This window comes from Diadema setosum, chromosome 1, assembly GCF_964275005.1.
Source record: "Diadema setosum chromosome 1, eeDiaSeto1, whole genome shotgun sequence".
In the NCBI taxonomy this organism is placed as follows: domain Eukaryota; kingdom Metazoa; phylum Echinodermata; class Echinoidea; order Diadematoida; family Diadematidae; genus Diadema; species Diadema setosum.
In genome coordinates this window covers 2,840,043-2,850,483 of record NC_092685.1, presented here as the reverse complement: position 1 = coordinate 2,850,483, position 10,441 = coordinate 2,840,043, and the positions used below count along the sequence as shown (strand labels likewise).

The 10,441-nt window shown below is 38.4% G+C and overlaps 1 protein-coding gene across 1 annotated transcript; it reads right to left on the bottom strand.

Annotated features, from left to right (window-relative positions):
- Positions 1–1,439: 1,439 nt before the first annotated feature.
- Positions 1,440–10,441, bottom strand: LOC140233244 (ankyrin repeat and EF-hand domain-containing protein 1-like). Its single transcript, XM_072313358.1, has 7 exons — positions 9,557–10,441; positions 8,723–8,922; positions 7,777–8,050; positions 6,292–7,111; positions 5,694–5,920; positions 5,012–5,208; positions 1,440–2,845 (listed from the first exon to the last, which is right to left on the bottom strand). The coding sequence occupies exons 1-7, from the start codon at positions 9,900–9,902 to the stop codon at positions 2,567–2,569; spliced, it is 2,343 nt and encodes a 780-aa protein (XP_072169459.1). The 5' UTR covers positions 9,903–10,441; the 3' UTR covers positions 1,440–2,566.

Genomic DNA, 10,441 nt, shown 5'->3' with positions numbered 1-10,441 from the left:
AGGACTTGGTTATGACGGGAGTCCACTGTACCTCCTTGATGCAATTTACTCTTGCGTGATAAATATTGCTATCCATCTTAAGGTCTCACACACACAACACACACACACACACACACCAGAGACTCCAGCTCTCCCGCTTTCGACGGGAGATCTCCCGCCGAAAGCCCATTTTTGCAAAATCTCTGTTCTCCCGCTTGAAATGATTTCTTACTTAGTGTCATCGTATGTTGAAAAATAAGCCTTAGATAGCATGAGATAACATCTAGAACGCTAGAGCTGGACCCCGGCCACAAGGAACTTCGCCCCTCGAGCACATAAAGTTGGAGTCTCCCGTTTGCTAGGGGTTCTGGGCGGGAGAATCTCCAGATCAGGTGCTTGGGGTTGGAGTCTCTGACACACACACACACACATACATACATACAAACAAAACAACTTTCCAGTAAATGAGGGAAAACACAGTGATAAAGGGCTCTTGTTCAGTCATTTATTCATTTTGCTGACATGAAAATGTAGATTGGAATAAGATTGCTCTCTGCACAGATGATGTACAATGAATGAGAGTGCTAAGACACTACACATGACATGAAAATAAAAGGCACATCTGCAGTACAACAATTCACTAGTGCATATATAAGAATAGTTTGTTGCGAATCGCATACGTACATATACTGAGTATTTGTATGAAGTAGAAAAGGACATTTGTGACTTGGAAAACTTGATCATTTACTTTTTGCATACCTCTACTTGTATATATTCATTTATACAACAAGTCACTAAGGTGATATGCTTGCATAATTATGATAAATCAAAGAGTATAAATTCATAAATATCACATGGCCAATTTCAGGATGAAAATACACTGTACCTTCTTTTATTGAGCAATTGACATCTCACAATGTAGAAAGACATACATAAGCCATCAAATGACTTTTTTTTTTCACAGCATTGATCACTAGTTCTATTTCATTTTCACTGTGCTTCAACACTCCTCATACTCTTGAATTTTCTGAAAACCTTGTCATCCATGGACTTAGCCATCAACTGGCCAAATATTTCCAAGTTTAGCAGTAAGCTTCCATACAATGATTTTCTTGGAGTGCTTCAAAAACTGATTACACTGCATGATGTTGGTTACCTTCATGTATAGACCACAATTTTCATTGTATTGATGCCATTCAGATTCATTACAGCAGTAATATGAAGAGTTCACAGTTCATACATCAACCAAATTGGTGATGCACAGCTGTGTAGGTATGGAATGAGGCATTTCATGATTTCTTTTCAGATATTTGTACAATAAAATATAATTGATTTTTCATAAATCTATCAATTCATGATTCTGCCTTAATTTTTTTTTTCATTTCTCTTTTTTTTTTATTGGGAGGGGGATTTCCCCAAGAAATCCTTTCTCTCTCTCGCCTCTCTCTCTCTCTCTCTCTCTCTCTCTCTCTCTCTCTCATTCATACCTAATAATATCTCCACTGCATTTTGTACAATCATGGGCAAAAGAGCAGAAAAGGCAAGGAAATATCAAATTTTCCACATATTATGCTATTAAAATATTGTCTCATCACGAAAGTAGAAAGTTAAGGAGAATAACTGTCAGTGAACTGTCAAGCTCCTGGAAGAATTTATAAGATCTGAATCTTTTATGCAGAGGGTAATAAACACAAAGTTGATGAACTTTTGAGAAACAAAGAGAAAATGGACACTTTATGCAAACTGAATGAGCTCTCTATTTAACTTTAAATATTCTGTGACGTACTTCAGGCGGTCGCTTCTCAACTGCCAATTAATCCGCAGCTGCAAAAGACATTAAAAAAATAAAATACTAAGCAGTCGAGTTCGGTACAGTGAACATACATACCTTTGCCACACATTCTTCCATAGCATCACATCTTATATCATATGTAGGATAATACAATACAGATAAAATCAACCAATTTTGCGACACGGAAATTGCCATACACAATCTTTGTAAAGCAAAGAGATAATTATGACTCTTATTTCAACACAGGTATGCTATTTATATCCTCATCAATATGCTATCAACACGATCAACCAGTTCCCACTGAGTTTGTAAACAGTCTACTTGCATAAATACAAACAACATGATATCATAGGATAACAGATGTTATTTTTGCCACGCATGATTACACTTTATTTACACATCTGTTCACTTCATATTATACTTGAGTTTCTGTTTTTTCAGTCATATATAATTTCGAATGTGCTTACTCTGGTGCACTAGTGTTCTGTTTTGATGTATTTACATGAGGTACAAAAAGAAAAAGACCTTGTATGACTGCGAGAAACAGAAAAGTAGTATCTCAACCATTGACCCTAGGTCAGGTTTTTTAGCAATGTCTTCCATCAATAGATATCAAACATTGAGTCTTTCCACTGGATGAGCTGAACGCTACGACCAGTTAGACTTGCCTCAAAGAATCAGCATCAACATGATGGGATGGTAAGTGCTTTGCAATCCGGTTGAGACAAGCAATATCTGTGTAAATCTCACAGCTTCACTCAGCTGAGAAATACAGGAAACCAAAACTTGCATCCTTTAGTCATCATCGGTATCCACACCACCCATTTCCTCCGACTTCTTCATGAAGTGGTCCTTGAAGGGTATACGGTAGTCTGGGAAATCGATGCCATCGCCATAGCGCTGCCTCCGCAGCTCCTTCTTGACGATGAGCTCCCTGGTGTTGGGTACATTGCTCCAGGCCTTTAGGGGCACATAGGTGATGTCCTCCTGATGTTCTATCCCTCCAGCCATGGCAGATGCTGCCCTCAGCACTGACCCCTTCCGCTCCCGTGGGGTAGTGATGGGGGAGTCCGTCTGATGGGTTGAAATATGATGAATAAATAGTCATACCTAGATATATGCTGATCAATGGGCACTGCCATTTGTACTAATATCAGATGGTCAGTCTGAAATATTGTAACAAAAAGTGCATACCAAGTAATCCCGTATGGTATGGTTTCATAGTAGAAACCATTTAGGAATGGCTCCTATGGTATCTTACCTGACTTTCTACAGCTGGACTGTCTCCCAAACTAGATGTCTCGGACATGTACCTAACCTTCAGACTTATGTCCTTCAGATGGTTCTAGTTTTTTAGTTTAGTTTAGTTTATTTTGCACCAAGCATTAAAAATATACAGAACATACAATAAAACATGAGTATACAAAATGAGATACAAAAAGAGAAAAATTCATAGGACATACGACATAAAAGTAAAATAATGTGGCGGTATGACTACATACAGAGACAATGCCATTGGTGGGGGAAGCAGCAAGAAAGGAAAAGCCCTTGTGAGTAGCTGACCCATTTTACTGTAACATACATACCTTTGACATATTTAAGAAAAAAAAATGTCAGTTAAGTTGACAAAACAGAACAAGTCAAACCAATGCAATCATTACAAAAGAAAACTACGGAGGTATGGACGATAACAACACAGAAAACAGCAACAACAAAAATACGCCTTGAATTAACTATGTTTGTAATCTTCCAATAAAAAGTGTTTATATCTAATTTTGAAATTATTTATGGATTTTGATGCTTTAATTTCTCTAGGGATAGAATACCATATATGAGGGCCCTGATATATAACTGAATTTTTGAAAAATGAGGTGCGCATGTGATATAGATGATAGTTTGCAGAATTTCTTGTTTCGTAATTATGGATAGTGCTGTTCAGCGAAAAATAATCTAAAAGGGATTCTGGAAGGAACTTTTTGAAGCATAAATACATAAAAATACCCAACTGTAAAAGATAAATATCATAAAATTGCAGCATCTTATACAAATGAAAGATTGGTTTTGAATGGGCAAGATATGAAGCATGGTGTACAATACGTATTGCACGTTTTTGTAAGACACAAACTCTGTTCAACTGGGTTTTTGATGCATTGCCCCAAATTATGATCCCGTATGACAAATGTGATAAAACAATTGAATTATAAATCATTTTTAAAAACACTTTAGGCATTGACTTTAATTTATACATAACACCAATATTCTTTGCCAACACATTACAAAGGTTATTTACATGAGCATTCCAGGTAACATTTTCATCAAGTATTAATCCTAAAAACTTCAAAGCCGACACACGTTTTACCTGAGAGGCACAGATATTGACAGAAAAATTATCAATATTACATTTTCTCTTAGTAAATAACATATAATTAGTTTTTTGAACATTAATTGTAAGTTTATTTGAATAAAACCACTTTGTCATCAGAGTAAGTTCTTGGTTCAAAATAATTTGTAACTCTAAAATATTCTTGTGTGAAAAAAATATGCTCGTATCATCGGCAAAAAGAATAAGCTTTAAAGTTTCAGAAACATTAAAAATATCATTGATATATAACAAAAATAGTAAAGGTCCCAAAATAGAGCCCTGGGGCACTCCACATCTTATGCCTAAATTAATTGATTTATCATTACAGATGCTTACATGTTGTTTACGTTCACACAAATAACTCTCAAGTAATTGTAATGGTAATCCTCTAATTCCATATGCATATAATTTACGTACCAATATACTATGATCAAGCGGTTCAAATATACCGCATTATCTAACTTTGGTCTGAATTTAATACAGTCACAAGAAATGAAGATGTCTTTAGAAAAAAGAAAGAAAAGATTTACTACTTCTCCTTATCCACAGAAAACACATTAACATTTGGCAAATTCACTTGGTCACAACAATTTGTATAGTATGTCTTAGAATATACCATTGTGTAAGATATTCAGCAACGTTACGGAGAAATAATCTGTAACTTCATAACAAAACATTACTAAAAACACCCAACAGCAGCAAAGAACTGGATACTACAACCTGTAGAAGCTTTTAGGACAACATATCATCACAGACTATTTAGCCCAATTCAAGAGAATCTCATGAAGAATATTTCATCTAAGACTTGATCGTTGACTATAATGACATGACAGAGGTGGCTAAGAAGCTACGCTATGGAAGCTACAGAACTGTCTTACCCCTGATGGTTGAGATGTGAGGCCACCTTGGGGGATTGGGGGTACTGATTGAGCCCGTTTGCCCCCTTCCTTCTTAGCGCTCTTCTTCCCTTTCTTCTTGCCCTCCTTGGGAGCTGGGAGAGACTCGAACTTGTCGCTGACAATCTTCAGGACTCGTGGGTCTGCCCACCATCTTGCAACATCCATGGCTGTGTCTCCTACACACAAGGAAAAGAGGATATAAATCATTATAGATTTGACATCCATAAAGTTCATTTCAGCACTGTTTCAAAGAAAATATTATCTATTTACTTCCATCTTTAATTGCAGTTAACATGCCAAAAAACTTAGATATTCTTATTTTAAAATTTTTGTGTGATGGTGTTATAACACAAAGACTTTCATGAAATATGACTGAGTTTTTGGATTATCCCTCTTTTTTTTTTCTTCTTTTTTTTTTTTACTTACAATGAGACATTATGCCATTCTTGAAGTGGTCTAAGAATCTCAAAATATGCTGTAACTAGGAGATTCATTGCTCTACGGATACTCTCAGTCTCAAGATGTTAATCAAGACTGGGACTACACAAACAATATCATGGTAACATAGGCCTCCCCCACTCCCCCACAAAACCTTTTATTCATCTATTACCCTAATTTGCTTACTTGATACATAACATTGAAGCTGCCAAATGTGACTCACCTTTCCTGTTCTCTAGCTGGACATTACAGCCCTTGTTGATGAGGTACTGGACAATGTCTGGTGAGCCGGTCTGAATGGCTCTCATCAGGGGAGTCCCACCATTCAGTGCCTGGGAATTCATGTCTGCTCCAGCATCCACCAACAGCTGCACAATGTCCAGCTGGCCTGAGAGGCATGCATGGTGTAGTGGTGTCCACTTGAAGTTGTCATATGTGTTCGCCTGGGCCCTATGGAAGAAAAGGGTATTCTCATTTCAATATAGGCTTGGATTTCTTTTATTTTTGTTTTATGTACCTACAGATAGTTTCATGATTGTACAAAAGGAATCATATGCTCACATGTGTTACCTACCAATTGTTTTAATTCACAATCAATATTTGTTTTATAACAATAGCTACACTTTTTAAATACACATCTACTAGGCAATTTGTGTGCATAATTTGAGATGAGTAAATAGCTTCAACATACTTTTGTGCCACCTGTCAATTTGTGAGTTCAGTATTTGCTGTTCAACGTTATGGTTGCTAATGACTTCCACACACAAAGGCAACAAGTATGTGCCAAAGCAATTACATAGCTGTATCGTTACATCACTCACCCATTTTCCAGCAAAAACTTGGTAATCTGCAAGTTTCCCTGGGCACATGAGATCATGAGAGCTGTCTTGTAGTATTTGTCTCTGACGTCTGCTGTCCTGCCATGAATGAAGGCTTGCTTCAAGGAGTCGAGATCACCCATCTTGGCAGCATCATTCACATTAATGTACGTCTTCTCAGGATGATGGAGATACCACGCTGAGTCATCCTGGATGGGATGGAGCGGTGGGCGGTCTCTGTCAAATCGACCAGTATCAGTGAAGGGCACATGCCTCTCAATGAACGTTGGAGGGGGTCCGCCCCGTTCGGTCCTATCACCCTCTGGTCCTAGACATATTGGCATAGGCACTTTTGTTTTACCCTTCTTCTTTTTGCCCTTTTTGCCCTTCTTCTTTTTATCTTTCTTGGAGTATGCTGACATGAGGTAGGTTTTGTGCACATATTTCTTGGCAGCTAAGAAGTCATTGTAGTTGATTACATTTTCCTTTGTTTTGTCATAGAGCAAGAATAGTTTCTTGAAGTCCTCCTCATCAATAGGGGCATCCATTGTCACGAGCACATCATAGAACTGGTCCTTTGAGATGACCTCATTGTCCTCTGTGTCCAATTCAGAGAATTTCATTAAGAGGTCATCTTGTCTGCTGACTGCCCAGTCGTAAAGCCGGACTGCCCAGGGCTCAGTTGGTGGCTTGCCTCCTGATTGGATTTTCTTTGCAAGCTTCTCTGCCTTCCGACATTCTTTGAGCGCATCTTTGAAACCATAGTTCTTGGCAATTGCTTTGGGTAACAGGCCATCTTCATTTTTCAAGTGTGCCTTTGCTCCTGTAAGAACAAATGAGGACAAAATATTGTATAGGTTCATCTAGCAATGATGAATACTCGAGGCATTCAAAGGAAAAAAAAAATATTAGAGATATGCCCACAATAAAAGCCATACCGAGGTATAAATTTTATGATAATGCAAGAGCAACATGTTACGTGGCTTGCAGATCACTGGCGTGAGTTTCAACCTCATAATCCTTATTATTATTGGCAAATATGTGAGTTATTAGTCTTTAAAGACTTGTTTCATGCGGTTGATATTACCTAAATTCAACATAACAGTCATCCGCCACCCCTGTGAGGTTTTGCTGAATATGCAGGAATGTAATAATGATTGTGTTATGCACATGTTATGAATCCCAGAACACATTAGCCTGAATTCACAACAGTAGTTTGAATGTAGTCAACAAATCATGCAAATTTCAACTGTGAAAATGTGTAAAACATATTGTAAAACATATTGCATATGCCAAGAGCCATCCAATCATGAATGCACGGGTTCGTGCATGAGCAATGTACCCCTTTTGTGCTTTAATATTCTATATACCTAAATTTAGATAAACTGAAATTTAATTTAGATTTAAACCATGGAATTGATTTAAACTACCTTTGTGGAATTGGGCCATCTATTTGAATAAACAATACATGCAAAGAACTTAACCTACCTCTCTGTGCTAGGTATCTGCAGCACAGCGCATGACCACCCTCTGCTGCATAGTGGACAGGGGAGTTCAGGATGACATCTAAACAGCCAAAGTCAGCCCCATAGCTGGCCAGGACCTGTAGCACCTCAAAGTGACCTCTCATAGCAGCCCGGTGTGTTGGGGTCAGTGAGTTCTTGTCTGGGGTGTTGACATCACCCCCCTTGGAGAGGATACGTTTGACTACAGCCTCGCTGCCACTACCAGCTGCAGCATTCAGTGCTGTTCTCCCACTGGACTGTGATGACAAAAATATCAATAATCTCAATTAATTTCAATATTATTGATTTTTGTTTGCTTTTTGGGAGGGGGTTAAATGAATCGTATAGTTTTGGTTGAGACCTGATTTCTGGTTTCTAACATTTTTTGGTGAAATAATGAGAAACCTCTTATGAAATATGAAAGAGCATGTCATTTCATGAGGAATTCAACGTTTATTTGATGAAAATTGGTTTGGAAATGGCCGAGATATCCAAAACATAGCAATTCTAATAAGTGTGGGACCCACACTTTTTTACGATCGCTTTGTTTTACCTTGTTTTTGGATGTTTCATTAATTCCAAACTCGATTTTCATCAAATAAACTTTGAATTCCTCTTAAAATGGTATGCTCTGCACTATTTCATAAGTGTTTTCTTGTTATCTCAGAAAAAGTTAAAAGCCCAATTCTCATCTCCACCAATACTGTACTATCCCTTTAAGTAAACATAGCAAAATGTCAAAAATGGAACACTTTAGCTGAAAGTCATGAGACAAGCTGTGCATTTCCGTCTGTCTGTAATTGCAATCAGTATTTCCATACCTTGATATTTCTTGTTTGCAAACTTCAGAAAAAAAAAATCATAGAATATATGTAATAGCAACTCTTCATTTTCCATTCATTAGTACTAGATAAGGAAGGGCTACCTACAGCATGCACACTATTTGGGTCTGCTCCATGCTCCAGAAGTTTGAGACAGATGCCCTCATTCTCCTTGGCCTCGAGGCATGCGACCACCAAAAGGGGCATCCCATCATTGGCAACATTATTGCATTCTGCTCCATTCTCAATGGCGATGGTGGTACACTTGTCATGTCGACTTGTAGGCAAGATGCAGTAGAACAAGATGCCTGTGTAGGATTAAAAAAGAATTAGAGATGAAATGTCGTGAACTGATAAAGAATATTATAGATCTACATACTATAGATTTTATACTACCCAATAAATTTGTAGGATGGTTAATGCTACATGAATGATAGTGATACAATTTGTAACTTTGGCTCCAAGTTTGGATTGTGTTGGAGTCAATATTTTGTTGAACCACTTGTAGCTAATAGTAATGCACATTCAAAGATCCTACATAAATCAAACAATACAATTAGTCCGTACCAGCTATGTCAAAAATTGAATGATGGGCCCCTGTATACTGAAATGATGCTACAAAATGACAGGCCACAGGGGCTACGCCACAGGGGTAAGCAAGACATGACATATGATGCAAAAACTACACCAACACTACTCTAACAGATATTATTTTGCAATTGCCACTCAAAACATTAAAGATTGAAGTCTTAGTCAGTGCTATATTGACTGCAGACCCACTGTGCTTGCACTGGACTAGCTGCAAACACATTTTCATGCCCATAGCCATGATAAGACGGGCAAGTAGCTTTTTACATTTACATTGCTTTACAAATACAATGTCTAGTAGTAAAACTACCAGCATTTCATTTATGATACACTATGATACAGATTTGAACTCACCTTTGCCATCTGTATCTTTGACTTTCATGTCCGAACCAGCCGTCGCTAAAATTTCCAGAGTCTGCACATGGCCAAACTCTGCAGCCCTCATGGCAGCCGTCCTCCCTTTCAAGTCAATGACATTTGGATGTGCTCCAAAGTCCAGCAAGAACCGCACCATCTCTTCATCATTGACTCGGGCAGCCAAATGCAGTCCCGTCTCTCCTTCATCTGGCTCGCTGTAGTTGACAAGATGTGGGACTCCATGGGAACACAACTTTTCAATCTGAGCCTTGTCTTTCGTGCGAACACACTGGAGAAATTTGTGCACCTGTAAGATCTCCAGACGGGTTTGTGCTACAGGCATCGTTGACTCTTTATTTGATCTCTACTGCTGATTTCTCTGATATGAAGGTGATTGTCTTGCAGCACTTTTGGCCGTTGCACGATCAGTTTAAAATAATTTGCAGTTCATTTTAGAAGTGGTCTTACCTCATAGATTCACGTTGGCCATGATTGCACAATTTGGATCGCCACTTTGGGTTCCTAGCCTGGCAAAGTCCAGTCAACTTTGCGATGCCGACTGGAATTTTTTTTTTTCTTTCAATTACAACAGAAAGATCCACCTGCCGCAGCTGCCCGACTTCCGCAACTTCAGTGTTCAGTGCTGTCCCACGCGATATGAAAATTGATTTTGTCAAATATCGTGAGTTATTTTAATTGCCGTCTGTACTTCACTCCTCTTGCGACAGGTGTTGGATACCCAGCTGATACGTCAATAGGTAACGGTGGTTGGTGAAAAACAACAATTTGTCAATATTTTCTCGGTGCTTACATTGCTCACCTCATCGTTGTGTTCGTGTGTTGTGCTGTTTTCAATGGCTGCTAGCACGGCGGCGGCGGCGG

What these genes read in the sequence shown, in the direction of transcription:
- LOC140233244 (XM_072313358.1), bottom strand. Translation starts at nt 9,902, where the DNA reads ATGCCTGTAGCACAAACCCGTCTGGAGATCTTACAGGTGCACAAATTT. An exon ending in CAAAGATACAGATGGCAAAG is followed by an intron (nt 8,923 to 9,556) that starts GTGAGTTCAAAT and finishes AATCCTACACAG; the next exon opens with GCATCTTGTTCTACTGCATC. An exon ending in ACCCAAATAGTGTGCATGCT is followed by an intron (nt 8,051 to 8,722) that starts GTAGGTAGCCCT and finishes TTGTCATCACAG; the next exon opens with TCCAGTGGGAGAACAGCACT.